Raw genomic sequence first — 22,786 nt, 5'->3', positions numbered from 1 at the left:
ATTTAAAAATATTTGTAAGTGTTAATGATGATACAGCCTATTCAAATTTATGGGATGCAGCTAAGGTAGTGCTCAGAGGGAAATTTATGGCTTTCAATATTTATATTGGAAAGAAGGCCCAAGGTTCTTTAGTTTTTATAGGAAGTCTTCAATTTCTTACTGTTGACATTGCTCATGCACACATTTGTTTGTTAACAAAGACTTACTGTGTGTCTACAATGTTCAAGGATTGGTATTAGGGACTGAGAATACAATGGTGAATAAACAGATGTGGTCACTGCCTTCGCGAAGCTTAGCAGTTGAGACTGACTAACAAATTAGCATATAATTAAGAATTGTTATGTGTCTAACTAGAACCAATAGGGTACAGTAACAGAGGGTGGACTAGAAAATGTGATCAGACATGACCTCTTGAGAGATGACATGTGAGTGGAGACCTGAAGACAGGACAGTCAGCCATCCTGTGAAGCAGAACGAGAGCTTTCTGGATGCACAGATGAGAAGGCCCTGAGACCATTCATTGCGGAAGAGGAGTATATAGGAGATTACAGAGATGGACAGAGGCCAAATCATATAGGGTCCTAGGTACCAAGGTATAGCGGTGTGGGTTTTATTCTCAGGCCAGGGAGACCCCTGGGGTTGAGTTCTGCCATAGCCTCCTGCTATTCCAGGCCAAGCCCTCTGGGCCAGAGCACACCACATGCCCAGCAACCCCTTCCTAGAATCCACATGATCTCTGTTGTTGCCCAGCTCAAACTCACTCCTCCTCCTTCCTGATGCTCTGGGGTCCTGTCCTCTGGGAAGCTTGCCCTGACACCAGCTGTCTGCTGTGGAGAGGTAACAGCTCTGTGCCCACCTCTGCTCCAGACACAAGAGGAAGCACGTCACTAATTCTTCTCATTTAATCCACATCAGACCCTCGGGGGAACAGACAGTCTTAACTTACTGCCTCCCTCATGATGCCCTGGGTCATCCTTTACTGCAGCAGAGACTGGTTTCCTTGTCTGCCTGCCTAACGAGACATAAAGGCAGGGGCTGGGGCTCTAATCCTGTATCTCTAGGCATCAAGCTGAGAGTAGCCTCTGTTAACGCAGTTCAATGTATGGTGAACCCTTAGCCCTGAGCCCGCACTTACCCAGTGATCCATCCCCTGACGCGCAGGGGGATAAGAAGGGTCTGTCTTCATTCCACACCTTACACTTGGCCACCCCTGGCACAGATTGCTCTGGGGTGGAAGCAGGGGGCACCACTTGCAAAAGATGTTTCATCAGCCAGCTGCTTCTTCTGCAGAAAGAGAAAGGAGATGTGGAGGTGTATGTGGAACCTGGTCGATACTTGGATCCTTTCATGACAGTGACTCTGGGCTGGCCGGACAGGGACAAGGACTTACACTTCCAGTGGTCATGCGGTAGGTGGACTTAGAGCTGTGGAACTGTCCTATCTCACTATGAAGTGATGGATAGCAGTCAGCTTTTGCTGTTCTTTTTCTTACCTTCACATCAGCATTACTCATGCCTGACATCTTGTGTACCTTGTATGTGCCAGAGATTGTGAATTCCACAAAAATGGAGGGGAAGCAGTGGCAAACCAAGGTGGGAGTGACCCTGAAGGCAGGCAACCAGTAGAGATATTATCATAGAGAATTCAGGAACAATAATTGAACCTTAAAAGTCATTCTGTCATGGAAACAACCTAAATGTCCATCAACAGATGACTGGATGAAGAAGATGTGCTGTATATATACAATGGAATATTACCCAGCCATAAAAAAGAATGAAATAATGCCATTTGCGGCAACATGGATGGACCTAGAGATTATCATACTAAGTAAAGCAGACAGAGAAAAACAAATAACATATGATATCACTTTATATGGAATTTTAAAAAATGATGCATATGAGCTTACTTATAAAACAGAAATACATTCACAGACATAGAAAACAAACTTATGGTTACCAAAGGGGAAAGATGGAGAAGGGATAAATTAGAAATTTGGGATTAACAGATACACACTACTATATATAAAACAGATAAAGAACAAAGACCTATTGTATAGCACAGGGAACTACATTCAATATGTTGTAATAGCCTATAGTGGAAAGAATCTGAAAAAGGATATATATATATATATATATATATATATACATATATAACTGAATCAGTTTGCTGTACATCTGACACATTGTAAATCAACTATAATTTTAAAAAAAAGAAAGAGCAAAATCTAAAAGCACAAATAAAATCGGTCTGCTTTTTTTTTTTCATCACAAACAGTATCAGTGATAAAATGCTCCTCCCTCTTGGATGGACCCTTTCTTTCACCTCCATACCCTTGGTATGCCACTGGGAAGATAGTTTAGAAGAGGAAGTGATGAGACATTTTCTGACAAACCAAGGCGGTAGTACTACCACTTATTTTTAAGAAACAGTTGTCCTCCTTTTTATAGGGATACACCATAGCCATGCACACACACTTAGAAAAAAATGAATGCCATTCACATTGTACATAGTGCTTTTGTTACCCCTTTTTAAAATATCTGGCATATTGTCATGTTTTGGTATCTTCTCCATCTTGGTTTTCATAATAACTGCGTAATAGACTGCCAAGTTGATGTACGGTCATTCATTTACCAGTGCTCTCTTTTTGGGCATTGAAGTTGTTTCAAATTATTTGCCCTTAAAACAATGCTATAATGGACATCCTTAGGGTTCAATCTTTATTTGCATCTGTGGTTACTTTCATAAACAAATTCCTAGTAGTGGAATAACTTGGTCAAAAGTCATGTAACATTTGAAGGCTTTCGATACTAATTGGTAAGTGCTCAGGACATCCTTCTGCATATCAGTTCTTGTTATCTGAATTAATAGAGGATACAGTGTAGAGTTTAGGTGACTGAGCTGATCACCTGACCTGTAGGTTGAATGACTACATATTGGGGGTAGCTAGGATAGTGGTTAAACATTAATCAACAGAATTGAAGGGCAAAGGATAGAGAAACTTACTGAGTTGGTATAAAGCAGGAGATGACATGCAGCCTCCCAGGTCCCCAGCGTACCCCGCAAAGACAAACAGCTGGGACAATCACCTACACCAGGGACAAGAAGCTGCCTTGGATGTTCTCCCAGGCGGCACTCTGTGTCCCCCTGATGCCTCTCCTGCTATATGCTGGCCTGATCACCAAATGCAAGTGTCTGGGTGCAAGGTTCTGGGTGAAGCAGGGGTCACTTTCCCAGAAACATCCCCCTGTAGCAACCTCAAAGTGAATTTTGAAAATAAAATCAAAATCTCTATTTGGAACCAATTTTCTTATCCATGATTCATTTCTTCTAAAAGCCCCAAACCAGAAGGTAGGCACATATGTTGAGTTCAGGGTTCCTGAATGAATAACAGTGTTTGCCCACCCCTCTTTCTCAGGGCGATGCTGGGCTCAGTGGAGCGACTGTGTTGAGAGGCAGCTGCTCCGCACAGACCAGCGGGAGCTGGTGGTTCCACCGTCCTGCCTGCCACCACCTGACTCTGCCGTTACCCTGCGCCTGGCAGTCTGGAGAGGCCAGGAGCTGGAGAACCTGCAGGAGCAGTGCCTCTATGTGTCCGCCCCCCGGGAACTGCAGCCACGAGTCAGGTGGGGGCCCAGGAGCAGACTCCTGCAGGCTTACCATTTGGTCAGCACATGCTGAGCACCAACTCCAGTGGCACTGGCTTAGGGCCAGGGCACACAGTGGTGGGCAAAACCAGACCCAATCTCAGTTTTCACCAGGGAACCTCCTGGTGGTCATGATGGAAGCACAGAGCATAACTCTATGACAACCTCCCTGACTTGTGGTCAAATCTTCCCTCGGCAGAGATGTGAAGGTGGAAGAGGAATTAACTGGGCCAGGAAAAAGGGGCTGGAGAGAGAACAAAACAGCAAAGGGAGGGAGCATAGAATCATCTAGAAGGGAAAGAGGTTGGTGTGGTGTGAGCACAGAGGAAGAGAGAGGGGCAGGGAGAAACTGGGAGAGCAGGCAGGGCCTGGCTCCAGCAGGGCCTTGATGTTATGTCAAACACATGATTTGGGTCTTTGTCCTAAGAATTCTAGATAGAGTCTTAAGCAGGTTGGGAATGTGATCACAATTTTGCTTCAAAATGCTCTGGTAGCAGGGTGGGGAAGTGGCTGGAGCAGGGTGACTCAGGGAGACTGCTTGGGCTCCTGCAGGAATTAAGATGAGAGTTCCAGGTTGCTTGGTCTATTAGCTGGGCCCCCGAAGGAAGCAGATGGCTCACTCAAACTGGGAACTGATGAGAGTTGGATAAAGGGTCTATTTACACTTGTGGGCAGCGATAAGGAGACAAACCAGGGATGACAGTGCAGGACCACAACTGGAGGAGGCCATTAACCCTCTTAGGACTGCAGGGGTAAGAGGAGGAGGGGGTGGCGTTACTGGAACCTCCTGGGAGCTGCAGCTATGAGAGAGCGGCCCCCAGCAGGAGCTGTGGCCTTGGCCAGAGGATCACAGCTCTGCTAACTGCAGCCCATCTGGTAAGGAGCAGGGAAAATACTAACTATCCCAACCTCTCTCCTCTCAATGCTCCCCATTGACTGGGCCCAATCAGAAGCCAGAGGGTGTGGGAGACCGGGTGACATGGTCTATGGAGATCAGTCTCCTGGCACACAGAGCCACGAGGAGTAGATGGAACACAGTCTTCAGGGGCAAATGGAGAATGTCTGGCACACTTGTACTGGAGTAGACATGAAGACAGAAGAAGGGAGATTCGAGAGCTATGATGAAGCTAAAACTGAAAGGACTGGGGATCGGTTGGGTACACAGCAGAAGCCAAAGTAACCTCTCATTGGCTCAAGGGAGGGTGTGACATTCTAGAGAAGGCCCAGGACTCAAATCAAGATGTGTTGTCCCATGTTCCATCCCCCACTCAGGAGCTGTGTCACTGGGACAAATCACATAAACTCTCTAAGCTTGGTTTGCTTGTCTGTGACATGGGGACTCTCACAGGGTTGTGATGAGCATTAGATAAGCCAGTAATAAGGGAAGTCACTTACAAACTGGCATGCATGCTGTAAAATCACAGCATTCATTCATTATTATTATTAGAATTAGAAAGAATTACAGAAATTGACTGCTCTTATCCCCTCACTTTGCAGGTGAGCAAATTGAGGCTCAGAGCGTTTACGTGACTTGTACAAGGTGGCCATTCATAAGTGGCAGGGATGGGATTTGGGCCCAGGGTCCTGTCTCAGCCTCGTGCACTTTCCACTTTGTTATCCTGTGCAGTGAATGAAATGGGAATTCAGGCAGGCATGAATCACTCCATCTTCATGACCATGGCTACGTCCTGGTTTTGCTTGGGGCAGGGTTTGCTTTTATTCCATCTCTCACTTGAAAAAAGGCCATTTCCCACCTTCTCAAAGGACTTGAGAACTAGACAAAAGGCCAGCAGGTGGCCATAGTGACTGAGGGAGCTTCCTTGCTCTGTAATCTGTCTCCCTTTCAGCTGTGAGAAGAACTGCAGGCCAGTGAATGCCAGTGGAGATGTTATGCTGAAGGTCACCATGGGGGACAAGTCTGCAGCAGCCATGTTCAGCTGGTACTTAGACAACACCCCACTGGAGAAGGTGAGGACACTGGCAACCACTCAAAAAGAGAAACATCTCCCCGCGCTGATTACCAGACCTGTGTCACGTGCCTGGGACTGAGCTGGGGATGGGGCAATGCCACTCAGAGCCCATGGAGTGGGAGTTGGGGGCTGGGGGGCATTCCCCACAGGAGAACCAGGGCACTGGTCAGAAGAGAGGATGGACACAAGGTAGCAAAAACAATGGTGAAACACCGCAGCAGATGCTGTCGGTGCCCCAGCCACACCTCTTATCAGGCTGATGTGCCAGCCCCTCGCTGCTATGCAGTGGCCACTGGCCAGTAACTGTGTAGTCCAACAGCCCAGCCCCTTTGCCTCTGAATGAGACAATTTTATGCTCCAGAGCTCCCTGTGGGACCAGGCTAAATGAAGCTGGATGCCTCCTGAAACCATTTCTTTGCCTCGTTTCATTCTCTACCCAATGCTGCTTCCCTCCGTCCCCTCCTGGTGTTCCCCGGGAGCCCTCCCTCATAAATGACCTGCGTCAACTCCTCGTCCCAAGCTCTGCTTCCAGGGAACCCGACAACGACAAACACCTTAACAAAGCTGGAGATGGGTTAATTAGTCTGACCCTGGGGAAGTAGGCAATGCCTGCTGTCTCTCCATCAGAAACAACTCTGAAAGGCCTCCTGGGGGTCAGAAGCCACTACTCTGCTGAGTCCTGTGGCCTGGCTTTAGGGGCCCTGGGCTGTGCTCTTTTTCAGGCTGAGCCCCTCCCGGCGGCCTGCAGACTCCGAGGATTCTGGCCGCGTTCTCTAAGCCTCCTTCAGAGCAACACCTCCACCCTGCTGCTGAACACCACGTTCCTGAGGACCCACAGCCAGGCCACCCGAATCAGAGTCACAGGTGGGTAGGCTCCCTCTGATCTCTGGTCAGCATCTCATCTCCTGCAGAGACTGAACCAAGACGAACCCAGAAGCGCTGAATAGGGGACATCAGTGCAGGGTAGGAGCCACACACAGGCTCTGCTGCGAATCCCACCACTGCCACTTTCAAGCTGGGAGACTTTAGGCAATGGATTCAAGCTCTCTATGCCTCAGTTTCCCCACGTGCAAACTGCACAAGAAAAACTCCCACCTCTGAATTGTATGATGCAGGGAGGATGAGACAACACCATTGATACAAAGCAGGTCACTGCCAGGATGACTCAGGGCTTCTCACTTAAAATGAGCCCAGAGCAGTGGGAAATGCTGACTCTCAAAAAGATAAAATAATGGGGTGACTGTTCTTTATCAATAGATTCCTTTGATTCAGTATTTCTCAAAGTGGCCCATAGATTACCCATCCAGGACAACCTGGGGTACTAGTTTAAAATGCACACTCCTGGGTTCATCCCAAACCTCCTGAATTAAGTCTCAGCCAAAGAATTTGTTTTAACTGATTGTGATCATCTTTATGCTCAGCTCTTCCAAGCATGCACTCTTTTAAAATCCAGGTGATTATAGCAAGTGGCACGGGGTTTAGGTACAGGTTAGCTGGGGGCTCTCCATGGTGCTGGGGGGCCATAGTTTTGGGTGGGATCTGCCTGTTTCCAGATCCTGGCTGTAGCCCTTCCTAGCTCGGTCTCTTGAGCAAGGCATTGGTTCCCAATATGCTCCCTCTTCACCAAGCTCCGTGAGGAAGCAATTATTATTAGCCCCATTTTACAGATGAGGAATTGATTCTCAGAAAGGTGGAGGCCAGGTCACATGGCTAGTAGATGACAGAGCTGGGATTCTATCTCTGCTCAGTTTCTCAAAGTGAGACCCTGGGCGGCCCCACGTTTTGGGGGTGGGGGCTGTCAGAGACGTAGATTTCTGGGCCCTGCCCCAGGATCTCCAGAGAGGCCTGAGGCTCCGGAAAGGGGCCTGGGAATCCGCACGTCTGACAAGCTCCTTGGCATGGTGGAGTCTGTGTGACCCACAAGCCCCCTAAGCACGCTGCCTTCACTCTCCAGCAGTGACCAGGCACGCCTATGGAGAGGACACCTATGTGATCAGCTCCCTGTCTACCCCCGAGGTGCCTACCTGCATCACTGCCCCGGGCGAGGGCACTGTTCTGACGAGCTTCGCCATCTTCTGCAACGCCTCGGCCGCCCCGGGCCCCCTGGAGTACTGCTTCTGTCTGGAATCAGGTACCACTCGGGACTATGCTCTCCCCTCAGCTCCTGGGCTCATCTTCTGCAAGAACAGGCGCCCGCCTCTCTCTGGCAGCTGCAAAGAACATGTTCCATGTGTGAGAGAGAGGTGTGAAGGCTGAACACTCCCCTAAACTTTAACCCCGACTCCCAGGCACACTTACCTGCCACACACCTCAGCGAGATGAGAAGCAGGTCCCATCAGTATCTCCTCTGCAACTCTGGAGGCCAAAATGACCTCTGTCCTGGCATGAGGGATGTGGAGAGGATTAAATGGACAAGGATATGCAGAAGTGTGAGCATTTGGGGCCACCACCAGGACATCATCCCCCGGCACACATTTGGAGTAGCCCTGACCCCTTGAAAGTCTGGAGTTATTCAGGACAGAGATAGGTCTGGTTCACAGAATCATCAAGGATTTTATTGACCCAGCTTTGTGGGAGGCAGCAAGGAATGGGCAATGTCACAGAGTGCGCTGAGCTAAAGGGAGACAAGTTTGCAAAGTTTTACAGGACATGGAGCATGCAGACACCATCTTCATTGCAATGCCTGGTCCAGTGTCCCGTCCCCACAACCCACCCCCAGGACAGCAGCAGGGCAGCAGCAGGAGAGACGGGGCGAGCACTCACATTGCCTCTGTTCTCCCAGTTTGGGGTGGTTGGTCCTTGGAGGGCTAATCTTAGTCCTTTCCTCCTTCCAATGGGCTTTGGCATTTTGTGACCCTCCCGTGAGCTCTGAAAATGTTCTAGTCAGATTGGGGCCTTTCTCCAAACCTAGGCTGCAGGAGTGTTGCTGGGGTGCTCCCCAATACCCAGCATCAAACACTGTGATGACCTAAACTGAACACCTTGACTAGGTGAAGGTGGAGGGAAGCTATTCTCAGACCCAAGGGAGTGTGGTTTTTACGGGGTGCCCGTCAAATAGGTGTGGAATGCAGAGCTGTTCAGAGGGCTGTGACTGGGTCTGAGCCTGGAGGGAAACAATTTAAAGAAGATAAGTAGATCATTTCAAACCTGCATCCCCCTAAATGGAGACGCCAGGCTAGCTGCTCCAGTTCCGACTGGTTATTGCACTCCAGTCCCTCCCTCTGCCTCACACAGGGGAGAAAAAGGTCAGGGAAGTGTGACTATATAAAGATGACTTGTCAATTGCAATTCAATAACTTCCTGATTGTCTACACACTACAATGAAAAGTGATTCCAGTGATGGGCAGTCCCCTTTTTAAAGATATTCATTCATTCATTCATTTCTACCACAAACATGTATTGAATGTCAGGCTCTGTTCTGGGTGCTAGACACACAGCAATGAATAAAACAGGAAATCTCTGACCTCAGTGTACTTACAGTTAGCGGTGGAGACAGCTGGTAGACAAAGGCACATGACAGGGAGTGCTGGTTTAGACAGAGCCATCTGGGAAGGCCTTTGTATGAGAAGTGACACTTGACAGGGCTTGAATATATTTGGAACTAATTGTTAAGATCTTCTTCTCCTCTTCCCCCTCTTTCTCCTTCTTTTAGTGATTTGGTTTACCACCTTGACTTAAAAAGAAACTTGTACCTTGAACCAATCCCCCATGTATACTGAGGGATGACTGTATACAATATTCTTAGCTATAGTCTCCAAATTGTACACAAAAAAAAAAAAGAAAGAAACTTGTACATGGGCGATCATTTTCCTGAAATCTTTCATGGATTTTAATACAATTATTCCAAAGTCACAGCAGCATGCAGTTACCTACAGAGGACAGTGGATCAGCATAAATGACTGTCTTCTCCCTCAAAGGAAGGAGTCCCCGAATGACTTCTTGGGCTGTGGCTTTTATGTCCTTGTCATCAGGCTCTACTTTGGTGGTTCTGCAGTCTCCCTGAGGCCTGGAGATGCCCCCCTAATTGTTCAGTGTCCATTTGCCAGGTTCCTGTCTACACTGTGGCCCTGAACCTGCTCTCCCTTCAGTTTACCTGCCACTTGGAAAAGAAAACAATGACTTCATGCTGACAGTGGTCATTTCTGTCTCCAATCATGCGGGGGACAGACAGCAGACCCACACAGTGGTTAAGGTGGGTGGCAGCCACTGTTTTTCTACTGAGACAACTTCTTGACCAATCTGAACCTCACCAAAGGTTGAAGGGAGCCAAGCGCATGACCAGTGGTTGATCCACTCATTTCTTCAACACGTATTTACAGAGCATCTCCTTCAGCTCTGGTTCTGCGGATACAGCCATAGACAAAACAGACATGGTCTCTACCTTTGTAGATCTTATGACAAGTGGCCAGTATAGGGGAAGGACTTGGGGTAGGGGACCTTGGAGGGTTGGGAGTAGAAGGACTCAGGGATGCATTAGGCTAGTGCCTTCCAAGTCTGGAGGAAGGAGGACCAAGATCAGCCAAGGCAGTGAATTTCAAGGGTCAGAAGGGCCCCAAGAGTATGATGAGGAGGGAAGTGAGGGGTGAAGGAATGACCTGCCTGAGACTTGCTTTTGGTGGCTGTTGATTGCTAGTACGAGTGGGTCCTCTGCCCTCAAGCCTCAGGAGAGTCCCTATGCCAGGTGCAAAGCCTTCCAGCCCTGTTCTGCTTTACCACATGCAGACCCATGGCTTCGGGCTCCAGGTTCTCGAGAGAAAAAAAAAAAACTGGTAAGTTGAGATCCTCCTGCTCTGAGCACGTCTCTGGTCTCCCCATCAGGTGGGACATGGTGACATCCATGTGGAGGATGAGGCATTCCAGGCCGCAGTGTGGGAAAATGTCACTGCCACTCTGCAGGGAGGGTGTGGCCCTGAGCGGCTCTTCCAGCTGGCCAAGTCCGTGTCATCCATGCTGAACCAGCAGTGCCAGGGGCCAGACTCTGGGGGGCCACTGAGAATGGACACCAGACAGAAGGTACTGCAGATGGGCTCCTTTGTCCCTTGTGGGGCCCCAGGGTCTGTACATAGCCATTCGGGGTGGGGAGTGGGGTCCACAGGTCCATAGAGAAGCCTTTGGTGTTTTCCAAGTTGCAAATGTCACCTCCCTCTTCTGGTCCTTTCAGTGAATGACACAGAGTGAAGACAACCTGCTTTCTGTGCTTGGCCTCATGGAGTCACAGGTTTCCAGGGCAGGAGGGAGTTGAGACGGTACCACTCCAAGCTCTTCCTATTAAAGAGGATGAAACCAAGGCCCAGAGGAGAAAAATGATCCTGTCTTAGTCATGTGGTTAATGGTTTGATGTTGTTCCAGCTCTGTCACTTACCGTCTCTATTGTCACAGGCCCCTGACTAAATCTCTTTAAGCCTCAGTTTCCTTCTAAAGTTGTGGTGAGAGTTAAATTGGAATTATGTGTACTGTAGCTGTAGGTCAAAATGTATGAACTTGCTAACATTCAGCCAGTTTTAATCCACAAGAATGGCCGTCCCATGTGTTACAACCTAGTCTTATAAACAACTACGGCAGAACGTATGACATGACTCCCAGTGCATGCTACACAAATAGGAATAAGCACCCTGAGGCATGCTACCTGCGTGCACTGCACACAGCATCACACAGCTGCTGGGCATGGAGAATGGAAGACAGACTTCTCTGGTCCCTGAAGGATTTCCACGAAAGTACTTAGCATGGTTCAGAGAATGTGAGTAGCTTTCCTGGGTCCACATTTCCAGTAGGTGGTGAAGCCGGGTTCAAACCCAGGTTAGCTCCTCCTCCGTCCATCTCCAGCTCTCTCATCCCAGCCCTTTTCTTCACATTAGTCCCCCCTGCCCCGACACACACACTCCAGCTGGTTCTCATTCACCCCGAGCATCACTTACGGCAAACTTTCCTTTGGGTATCTTGTGGTCCTGTCCTGCACAGCCTGTCCCAAGGTCTTCCCATGAAATGCCAGGGTCCTGGCAGGGAAAAGATGTCAAGCTCTAACTGGGCAATGCAGAAGGTTTTAAGAGCTCTGTTGAGAAAAGTGGGGACAAGATTTTGGAAACAAATGAGAGAGAACACAGGACCCCAAGGGCTCAGGCTGAAGTGACCAGAATCCACAAGGGGCAGCTGCATGTGGAGGGCCCCCTGGTAGGAGCAGTGGCTTTTGCAGAGTGAGGCAGGCAACCCTGCAGGGAGGGTGCCGGCAGAATAGCTTCCAGGTCTCTATCCTCCTGTCCTCTCACCTCCCACTGAGTGAATCCATGGGCTGGAGGCTTAAGGCAGGAGTTGGGAAATGGCTAAAGGGATCCTTGTCCCCATTGCCCCAAAGGCATCCAGGGACCCAAGCCTGCAACAAGCTCTCCCATCCACACTGAGCCAACAAAGTCATCTGATTTCTGAATGTCATGCCATTCTAGTCACAGGTACACCCTGAGACATGATTTGCATTTAAATAGCGCCAGATTTTACAGATTTGATTTGAACATTTGGAGAAAGCTTAAGACAGTCTGTATTAGTTTCCTCTTGCTGTTATAACAATGACCATAAACTTAATGACTTAAAACAACACAAACTTATTATCTCACAGTTCTAGAGGTCGGAAGTTTGAAATAAGTCTCACTCAGGGTGTTGGCAGGGCTGTCGACTGTCTGGAGGCTCTAGGGGAGAATTCATCCCTCAGCTTTTCCAGCTTCTAGAAGCTGTCCACATTCCCTGCTCCATCTTCGACACTAGCGTCTTCAAAGCCCCACCCCTCTCCCTCCTCCCTCCACTGTCTTCCCCTCCCCACCCCGTCCTCTCCCTCCCTCCCTCCTCCCCATCTCCCTGTCCCTCTCTACCACCTCTGCTTCCATCATCACACCTCCTTCTCTGACTCTGACCCTCTTACCTCCCTCTTCTATAGACCCCTGTGATTACATTGGTCCCACCTAGTTAACACAGGCTACTCTTCCCATCTCAGAATCCTTAACTTAAATCAAATCTCCAAAGAGATTCTGCCAAAGTGCCTGCTGCCATGTGAGATAACACATTCTCAGGTTTCAGGGATTTGGATGTGGCTATCTTTCGGAGACTATGATTCTGCCCACCACCCATCCTTGAGGACAAACAGAGGTCTCCTGGCTTGGAAGAACCCCAGATGAGCCTGGTCACTTGCTCTGACCCCAGATCTTCCTGAAACAGCTTCATTAAGCCACTGGAATGACGTTTCCTCTCCCCACCTTCCTCCCTCTGTGCCAAGGTCAGAGAGCATATCCTGGGGTCACTGTCTGCAATGAATGCCACCTTGGAGGACATGCAGAGGGTGCAGGGGCTGGCCGAGGTGCTGAAAGAGGTGACCCACCGCAGTGAGGAGCTCACTCCTTTGTCCCAGGTGAGTAGTTCCTACCTGCTGAGCCAGGCCACAGGACATGTACCTCCATGGTGAGTGGCTAACAACTTACAAAGCCCAAGTCAAAGGTCCCTCAGTCACAGGGCCGCCAAGACTATGCCATCTTGTTTCCAAGGGTCATGCATGGGTGGTACCAAGGGAGGGAATAGTCCTCTCCTGCAGCCCTGTGTCTCACTCTGGATGTGATGGCCTGTGTGCTCACACACCTCACTCCCCGACCAGCCAGTGAGGACCTGAATCTAACTAATCGTTGGGTGGTCAAGTGTGTGTCCAGATGCTGCTACTGACCTGCCCATGTCCTCCACTTGAGTACACTGATGTCCAGCTGCCAGCTCCTATCTTTGCCTGGGACCTTCTCAGTGAAAATTCAGCAGCAAATCTCAGACATGGCCTCTACCCTCCTGGCACTTTTAGACCACAGGGGCAGCCAGACACTAAAAAAGTCATTTCACAAATACATATATAATTACAAAATTGTAATAACTGCTATGTCCATTCATCCAGCCAGCCACCCCCAGTTGGGGTTTACTGAATGCCTGCTATGCAGGGCATTGTGCAAGTCACCCTGGGAAAGATTCAGAGATGGACTAGGCTACTGTCCTTAAGGAACTTAGCACATTATAGGGAAGGAACACCTACCTGCCCTCAAGTCAGCAATACAGGCAGCTTGTGTGTCGGGCCTGGCTGGATTTTCCCTGGCTTGAATCCCCACCTTGCTCCCCTCCACTGCAGCACTGGCCTCTTGAATGGTGCTGGGGATGGTCTGTCCCACGCAGGGGCTCATGCTGTTCTTCCTTCTCCTTTGGGTGAGCCCAGTGGGAGGCCAGCTGTGCTCTGCAGCGTGCCAGCGAGGCCCTGTTGGTAGTGAGTGCCAAGGCCCATCCTGAGAACTGGAGGCGCCAGGCGGCCACCAGGGACCTGTTCCAGGCTGTGGGCAGCGTGCTGGAAGCATCTCTGAGGGACAGAGCAGAAGCACCTGCAGAAGCCAACAGCAGCCAAGTAAGTGCCCCAGCCCCAGTGCAGACCTCACACTATCCACGTGCTCAGCTCACACCAGCACTTCTAGGTGGATCTTTCTCCACATTGTACAGATGAGGAAACTGAGATGCAGAGGTTAAAGTCCCTTCTAGGAGCTAGAGGAAAGATTCCAATGACCTGAGCTTCTGGAAGGCAGTGTGCTATAGCAGGCCAAGCACAGGCTCCAAAGGAAGTGGCCTGAGTTCGAATCCTGCCCTGCTACTTATAAGCCTGGTGACTTAGGCAAGTTACATAACTTTCTGCAGCCTCATCTCCTCCTCTGTGGGTGGATGAGTTCTGCCCCATCCTGGAGAAGCCACCAGCTAGAGAGATCGTAGGTCCACCCTTGCAAATTTAAATTCAACTCCTGGTTCGCTTAGCCACAGAACATTTTTAGAGGAGAGGCAGCCCCCAGAGAAAGGACAGATGCAGTGCATTCTCATGCAGCCCCAGCACCCAGAGAGGGCATGAGGGGCAAGGCCTCCCAGGACGTCATCATGACGGAGCCACAAAACCCATTTCCCGCTGCTCCACAGTCCTTTACCACATGGGGCCATCACTCCACTGAGGAAGAGCTCTCTCTCTCTCTCTCTTACACCCACACACACACACACACACACACAAAGTCATATGCTCACATAGGGCCACAAAGACAAAAATGCTTATACCCACACAACCACAAATACTAACAGTCATACACACATTCAGTCACACTCTCACACACACACTTCTGGCACTCACTTATACTCTCACACACACCCCTAAGCACACACTGCAGCACATACTCACACAGATGCACAATTACACTCATATCTTCACACATGGTCACACAGTCACACACAGATTCTCCCAAATGGTTACAGTCACACTCACGAACCACACAAAACCACATAGGCACACTCACTTATGCTCTCTTACACTCACACACACTCTCAAACCACATTCACAGAGACACACATTCACACATAGCCACTCTTCTACTCACATATACACACTCAAACACATATTCACACATCCCCTCCACACTCATATACACACTTACATCCACTCACATGAACGCACCAACTGTGCCCTGATAAGAACTCTGTGCAACCATCCAGCCCTCCTGGGGTCCTCACACCTGCCTTGGCTTCAGTGAGGCCACATCTTCCTCCAGGGGTTTGGGTCGGGTGTGGAGCCGATTCTGAGCCCGGGTGACCCAAGGAATGGCTGTGCCTGTGGCTTTCCATTTCCCCAAGAATAAGACCTGGGCTGTGGGTGGATGTCAGGGGAGCAGCACAGAGAGGCACATAGTGTGATGGCTCAGCCCAGATGCAGACGCCTCGCCATGATCTGGGTGCTTCCTCTGATCCACACGTGACCCCCACAGGTCACTCATCCACTCTGTGCCTCTGTCTCCCTGTCTGCTAAATGGGGATGGTAAAACCACCTGCTCACAGAGCTGTCTGAGGATGACAAGAGTTCACATAAATCCAGCACTGGAAGCTCCTAAGTGCTTACTCCTTGTTCCCTGCAGTGCCTGGCGCTTGATGAAAGGCATTCAATCATGGTCTCTGCCTCGCTCCTCTGCCCTCTCCCAGTTCCTGCTGCAGGTCCCACACTCACCTGGGGATGGTAACCAGAGGTGGTATATGGAGACCGGTCCTCAGCAGTATCCCCTGCTTCCTTTTCCAGACAGCCACAGTATCCCAGGTGCTCAGAGCCGTGGAGCACGTGCAGGCTGCCCTCCTGCTGGGAAGACTGCCTGGGGGCCTTCCAGCCACTCTGGCCACCCCCTCCATCTCTGTGTACACAAGCAGGTAACCAGCTGTACTGTGGGTCCAAGAAAGCTCATCCCCTGACCCAGCTCATTCCACACCCATATCCCAAGACCCTGTGACAGGCAGAGCCCAGAAGACCCGCCTTGCAGGTGGGGGAAGTGATGGGACCAAGAAGTGGGAAGAGCTTTCCACCAAGAGGAGGTCCTCGTGTTGGGTATCTGTACAGCACAGGAGTGGAGGTGGTGAGTGCCACGCCAGTGTCAGAGCCACCCACGTGTCCTCAGCGATGGGTCATGTTGGGCTGTGCAGGTGAAGGCCCTGAAGGAAGGGGACCAGCTCACTTTTAACCTCACCCAGGGTATGTCTGGCAAGCCCACTGGTCCACGGACCTGTGGGGACTCAAGATGCACTTGCCTTGAGAGTTTCTCCGTGGAGTGCCTGCCTACCTCTCATGAGCCCTTCAGTACCTGGGGATGCCCTCCCCACTTCCGTTCCTCCACCTGCCAATCAGGGGCTGGATGACACTGTAGGCATCGCTGGGACCCCCTGCACTGAACACCCTTGGTTCCTCCTGCCAGGGTTGTCCTCTTGGATCCCAGGGGAAGCAACCTGATCAGGATGAGCATCTGAAACAAGGTCCCCAGTCTACTCAGATGGGACAAGGTCAAAGGCCAATGAAGATGGTTTCATGGGAGCCCACAACATTAGGGGTCAAGTAGGTAGGGGAGATAAGTCTGAAGAAATGTCTACATCCAAGCTCATTTATTCATTCAACAAAATATGTATTCACCACTGTCATGTGCCAGGCACTGCCCTAGGCATTGGGGTGCCACATGAGTCAAAGCCCTGTCCTCATGGAGCCTCTAGCCCAGCCTGTTATGCTGCTCCTACTGGCACAAACATGCAGAACCATCTAAGGAATCAAAATAGAGCCGCCCACTCTGATGCTAAAGCCGGGCTTCCTGTAGTGCAAGAGGCAGGCAGAGCTTCCCCTGACACTGACCTTCTCCTCTCTCTCTCTGGCACCTCTGTTCTCACCTTGCGGACAGAATACAGCCCTGGAATTGGCGAGGTTCCTCTGTGCATGTTGCTGCTGCCAGCTCTGCGACCTTCACCCTTCCTGCTGTCCCATCCTTTGGCTCCACAGAGGACAGTCAGGAGCCTGTGGACATAAGGGTAACAATAGAAAGAATCTCCATGAGAACAGCCCTTTACGGTTTGCAAAGGACTTGCACATATGTTTGCTCATTTATGTTCATAACAGCTCTGTCCATTATGCAGTATTATTACATCCATTTTACAGATGAGGTTCAGTGACTGGCCCAAGGCCACAAGCAAAGTGGCACAGCTGGGATTCAGACCCAGGCCTTCTGACTCCCCCATCCATCCTCTTCTCACTCTGTGGTGGAATTTCTCCATTAGCCTGGGTTCAATTAGTCATTGAAAATGAAGCTCTTCGGACTTTGTTCCATGACTAGGAAACGGTAAGCTCAGGGCTCTTTCCATTCCTAAATTAGGGCACATACGACTCTCTGCTCTTTGAGCCTCAGAGAAAGCAGACAGACTTCTTCCTCTTAGAGACTTGCTGGCTTTGTCAGAAGAAAGGCTCAGACTGTTTGCAGTCCAGTACTGCTCGGCTGTAGAAGGCCTGACTTCGTGTCTAGGCCCAGCTTTCTGAGGCCACAACCCTGAAGGGCAGACTCCCACCAGGAAAGCCAGCAGCAACTAAAGGTGGGGCTCTGCATTCACCCCACAGGGCAAGGGCTGCTTACCATCTCATCTCAGGAAACCTCATCTTTCACATAGGGACCTTCAGGGCCTTCGCTGACACTCTCTGTTCTTGGTTTCAGATGATAAGTTTCCCAAAAAGCCCCTTCCCAACCCGAAGTCACTTTGATGTCAGCGGAACTGTTGGTGGCCTCTCTCTGACCAGCCCTAGTGGACGGCTCATACCTGTGAAGAATCTGTCGGAGAACATCGAGGTAGATGCTGGGGGTGCTCTCAGAAGTCAGGTGGTCCTTCTGTCTTCTTTGACTGGGTTGGAACCAAAAGTTCGTCAGTTATGGGGGAAAAAAAGAAAGATTAAAGCAGAGAATTATTAAAAACAATCCTTACCCTACCTTAAACATTGTATTTTAACTTAAACCATAAATGTACATCATTATCAATCTTTAGGTATATAACTGAAAGATTCTTTAAATCTTTTGACTGGAATTTTAATCATCTTCATTACATAAATCACCCTCTTAACATGGTTAGATTTTCTTTAAAGTGAGTAAAAAACATAGGCATACTGGTGTAATACGAGTTCAGATTCTTTTGAGATTTTAATGGCTTTTTTCTAATCTTCTACAGCTTTCTCATCAATGACTAATCCAACAACAATTTTTCACAACTCACCTTTATTGAGTCTTTTCAAAGCCTTCAACTTACGTTTTTAATGCAAAGAATTCTTTTCACACGCCTCCTTTATCACATTACATCTCTCTGTGAGAGATAGCATCAAAGTTGACCTTCACCATCATGAGTACAATGGATGTAAGTGGGCCTGGGGTCAGACACAACTGCCTACTGGTGAGCATCCCACCCGACTGGCAGGAGTTAGCTGCCAGGGTTACTAGAGAGGAGATGTCATAGGTTGGGTTCCCCAGAGGCTGGCGCTGAGAAGGAGATAGTGGTCCAAGATGTTTGCTAGAGATCCATACCTGTGAAGAGTGAAGAAAGAAGACAGGGCTGGGCAGGAGTCAGACAGCAATCAGACCCCACAAAGTCTCAGTCAGCCCAGAGTGGGGCTCTGCCACCAGCGTTCTATCAATCAAGTGTGCAGTTTTCTAAGTCTTATGATGTTTCGATATCTTAAAATTTTTGCTGCTGGGGAAGAGACTGCCCTTCCCAGGGCCAGCCAATTCTCAGAGAGAGCAAGGGCTCTGCCAGGGCACCCTTGCATGTGCAAAACAACCAGTCCTGAGCCTATACCCCAACCAGCCCCTTTATCTTACCCTCACACACTGGCCAATTATTCGAGCCCGGCCTGAGATCATCCCAGGACCAGGTACCAACTAGAGACCACCCTTAGGGCCAAAGCCTGCCAGAATGATTCAAACTGGCCAATCCCAGCTGTGTGCTCTGCCCTGCCTTGCCTTTCCTGTAGAAACCCCAACAAAAGCCATGGCCCAGGCTTTCCGCCACCCCTGCTTCTGCAGCCTGACCAGGTGCTTCCCCTGGGGCCCTGCATGGCATGGAAATACAACTCAGGAAATATAACTAGTAAATTCTTCAGGACAGACCCTGAAGGAGCTGAGAGCTAGAGACTGCCTGCTGACTATACTCCCCATAACAGGGCAGCAGGTCCTTCCTAGAAGGGAGAGCTGGGTGGCATATTCCCAGGCCTACCATAGAGGGCCACCAGGAGCAAACAAAAAGTACATGGTGGGCCTCAACCATTCTATTTTAAAAAGGGAACGGAGGGCATCAGTTAATCTGGAGAGCTGATTAAATGGTGAGTGGTTAGAAGAACATCTCATTTAAGACTAAAAGCAGAGCAATAGCAGCGATTCATTGTTGGGTGCTGCTGTATATCTGGCACTTGGCTATTTTGTACATGATAACATTTTTGACAATCTCAATGAGTCTATGAATTCTACTGATGACTAGAAACTGATGTTCAAAGTGGTTTGTGAACTGTCCAGAGGTCTCAGAGCTAACAGAGAGCAGAGTCAAGATCAAACAAAGGTCTCTCTGCCTCTGCAGCCTGTGCTCCCAACTTACTTTTACTTGCTCCACACTTTCATCATCAACATCACTAGTTCACGTGGCACCTCTGTGCATCTTTCTGTGCAGATGCAGCTCTGAGCCAGGGTGCACAGCTTGATGAGCATGAACTGGATAAAGGCCCCCAATATGTCCACATCCTCATCCTTGAGCTGTGAATATGTCACCTGACATGACAATAGAGACTTTGCAGATGTGATTTAAGTTAAAGATCCTAAAATAGAGACATGATCCTGGATTATCTGAGTGAGCCCAGTGTCATCACGAGGTCCTTATAAGAGGCAGGCAGAGGGGGAGTTGACACCAGAAAAGAAAAAGATGATTTGATGACAGAAGCAAGAGGTTGGGTGATGCAAGGAGGGGCCACGAGCCAAGGACGGCTGGCACCTTCAGAAGCTGGAAAAAGGCAAAGAAGTGGATTCTCCACTGGAGGCTCCAGAAGAAAACAGCCCTGCTGACTATAGCCCTGTGAACCCAATTTGGTGCTTCTGGTTTCCAGAACTGTAAGAGAATAAATTTGTGTTGTTTTAAGCCACCAAGTTCGTGGTCATCTGTTACAGCTGCCACAGGACACTAATGGAAACAGCAGAGCACAGAGTGGATTTCAGTTCCCCAGGTGGTCCCGGGCCCAGCAGCCCTGACATTTACCGCATCCTGGCTTGGCACACCCTTGATTTGATTCTTTCTGATGACAGATTCTGCTGCCTCGGCTTCCAGAAGGACACAGTGAGCCAACCATTCTGAACCTGACCAGTTCTGAAGCTTTGTGGGTGAACCTGACTTCAGGAGGAGCGGCTCTGGGGATCCAGCTGCACTGGAGACCTGACATCCCACTCACGCTCAGCCTGGGCTATGGCTACCACCCCAACGAGACCAGCTACGATGCCCAAGTCCACTTGCCACCAATGGCTGCTCCAGGTAGTGTCACCACTGGGCCAGTTTCTTAAGCTGCTTCCTGGAGGTGTGACGAGCTTAAAACTTTAGAATCAGAAGCTCAGGGAAAAAGAAAAAAGGGAAAAAAAATACTCACTACATTCAGTGCTTATTTTTATTGTTGGTATTATGATGATGATGATAATTACTATTATTATTATTATGCAATATTACGTGAGCACTTACTATATGCCCTGAGGAAGCTAACAAGCCCTTACAGAACTGACCTCATTGCAATCCTCATGACAACCCTTGTGGATGAAGACTATTGAAATGTTCACTTTTTAGATAAAAAAAGAGAGGTTAAGTAACTGGTCCAAAGTCACACAGCCAAGAAGGAACAGAGTCAGAGTTTGAGCCCTTGTCTGTCTGACTTGGCAGCCGTGCTCTGCACCCTGACCTGGAAGTGCCTCTTCCTCTATGCTCCTGGTATTAGGAGGAGAGGGTACTCCTAGGATATCAGGCTGACCTAGAGGCCCCCTTCCCACAGATGGGCTGTCCACATGGATCCTGAGCCCAGAGGACCTGCATTTTGGAGAAGGTATCTACTATCTGACTGTGATCCCCGAGTCTCACTTGGAGCCAGCCCCTGGCAGGGACCTCACAGTCGGCATCACCACCTTCCTGTCCCATTGTGTGTTCTGGGATGAGGTCCAGGAGACTTGGGACAACTCTGGTTGCCAGGTAAGGAGAGGAAAGCAAAGAAGACAGAGTAGCTGGTTGGGTGTGTCCAGCTCATTTAGGGTCCCTTTTCAGTGCCCCTGGTGCATTGCCTTGAGCCCCACCCTTTCCACAGAGTCTCTGTATACGCTGCTCCTTGTGCCTGGAATGTCTCTCCCCCGACCCATCCTCCCACTCTAATTAAAGCCTCCTTCAGATCCCGACAGAAACTGTTCTTAACCCCCTGCTAGGTCAGATTTCCTATGGTAAACCTCAGAGCACAAAAGCCCTCCTCCACAGCACTAAGCAGAGTGATTATCTAACATTTACTGAGGAGACCTCTGAAAGATGTTGGTTCCTTTGGTGCACCAGGAGCCACGTAAGACAGGAACAATATGCTTCACTCACCCTTGGGACAAACGACAAATGAATGAACAGACAGATGGCTGGGAAGCCCTAATGACTCTGGGTTGCTGAGGGAGGCCAGGGTGTCATTGCCAAGGAACTGAGCTCACAGCTGAGTCCTTTAACCTCTGCCAGGTGCTGGTTCCTTGCTTTACTAGCACCATCTCATCAGATCTTCACAATAACTCTCTAAGATAGTTGGTATTCACAATTCATGGGTGGCACAATAAAGGCTCAAGAAACTCAACTAACTTTCCCCAAAATCCTCACCAGTAGGTGAAAGAGCTGGGACTTGAACCCAGGTCTGTCTCCAGAGTACAAGCCATCAGAGGCAGGAGGCACTGCCTCTCCAGAGCCCAGCCCAGTCTCGGGAAGCCCTGGATGGCACATGGCTCTATTCATTGCAATCAAATCCCTGTCTCAGGGCAGCTCAGCTCTGTCCCCAAGGAGCCAAGACCCATGACAGTGTCCTGGTAGCAGACATTGTCTTGGAGGCCATCAGAAGCCATTTCTGGAGTATCAGTGTCCCCCTTCCCTCCTCCATGCCTTTGCATATGCTGTTCTCCCTCCCAGAATGCCCCTTTTATCTACCCTGCCTGGAAAACTCCTCTTCACCCTTTGATCTCTTACTCCAATGCCACCTTCTTGGGGAGTCCCCAGATGTCCCCAGAAGCTCTTTTGAACTCCCATACCCTCCCCAAGAACAGCAACCTCCATATCTAGTTGAAAGTTGTTGTACATCTGTCTCCCTCCCCTAGACCCTATACCTTCTTTTATCCATCCTACAAATATTCACCAGGTGCCAGGCCAACTGGTGGGGATACGATGGTGAGAAATATCAGTGGACAGACAGAGGACCAGACAAGAAGCCAGTAGCACACATGTCGAATGACAACAGTCACAAGCAGTGTAAGAAGCCAGCCCTAGCAGAGCCGCAGAAAGTGGCTCAGGGAGGAGCTCTTCCTGGGTTTGTTTCTGAGGCAGCTTCAGCTCCCTGGTCAACTCCTGCCCTGGCATTCGATGCCACGCACAGGGAGTTCCCCAAAGCACCAGGAAGAGGTGAGGGTGCACTGAGATGTCCAAGAGACAGAGGGTTCCCCACACCTGCGGCACAGGCCTTTGTCCCTCATGAACAAGACCCAGGGTGTCTTGTGACCATCTAGAGTCCTCACTCCTGGAAGCTTGTCTGATCCCCACATGGCTGGCACTGAATGCACA

The 22,786-nt window shown here is 49.6% G+C and overlaps 2 protein-coding genes across 5 annotated transcripts in view; one reads left to right on the top strand and one right to left on the bottom strand.

Moving 5' to 3' along the window:
* The window catches only part of BCO1 (beta-carotene oxygenase 1), an 82,536-nt gene extending 74,559 nt beyond the window's left edge, over positions 1-7,977 (bottom strand). For all 4 annotated transcript variants that reach the window (XM_072967793.1, XM_072967796.1, XM_072967794.1 and 1 more), the window contains exons 1-3: positions 7,913-7,977; positions 7,639-7,824; positions 1,136-1,284 (exon numbers count right to left, since the gene is read on the bottom strand). The gene's annotated coding sequence lies outside the window, so the exon portion shown is untranslated. The remainder of the gene's footprint in view (positions 1-1,135; positions 1,285-7,638; positions 7,825-7,912) is intronic.
* Positions 1-22,786, top strand: part of LOC102527577 (polycystin-1-like protein 2) — an 88,005-nt gene that overhangs the window by 27,229 nt on the left and 37,990 nt on the right. Inside the window, exons 10-23 of the mRNA XM_006207549.3 lie at positions 1,291-1,408; positions 3,416-3,623; positions 5,492-5,612; positions 6,337-6,478; positions 7,569-7,745; positions 9,661-9,806; positions 10,433-10,627; positions 12,873-13,004; positions 13,839-14,021; positions 15,714-15,838; positions 16,849-16,975; positions 17,650-17,781; positions 20,266-20,488; positions 20,994-21,187. Coding sequence (XP_006207611.1) covers positions 1,291-1,408; positions 3,416-3,623; positions 5,492-5,612; positions 6,337-6,478; positions 7,569-7,745; positions 9,661-9,806; positions 10,433-10,627; positions 12,873-13,004; positions 13,839-14,021; positions 15,714-15,838; positions 16,849-16,975; positions 17,650-17,781; positions 20,266-20,488; positions 20,994-21,187 — 2,223 coding nt within the window. The remainder of the gene's footprint in view (positions 1-1,290; positions 1,409-3,415; positions 3,624-5,491; positions 5,613-6,336; positions 6,479-7,568; positions 7,746-9,660; positions 9,807-10,432; positions 10,628-12,872; positions 13,005-13,838; positions 14,022-15,713; positions 15,839-16,848; positions 16,976-17,649; positions 17,782-20,265; positions 20,489-20,993; positions 21,188-22,786) is intronic.

Source organism: Vicugna pacos, chromosome 9 (assembly GCF_048564905.1).
Source record: "Vicugna pacos chromosome 9, VicPac4, whole genome shotgun sequence".
Lineage (NCBI taxonomy): Eukaryota > Metazoa > Chordata > Mammalia > Artiodactyla > Camelidae > Vicugna > Vicugna pacos.
This window is presented reverse-complemented; position numbering and strand designations above follow the sequence as displayed.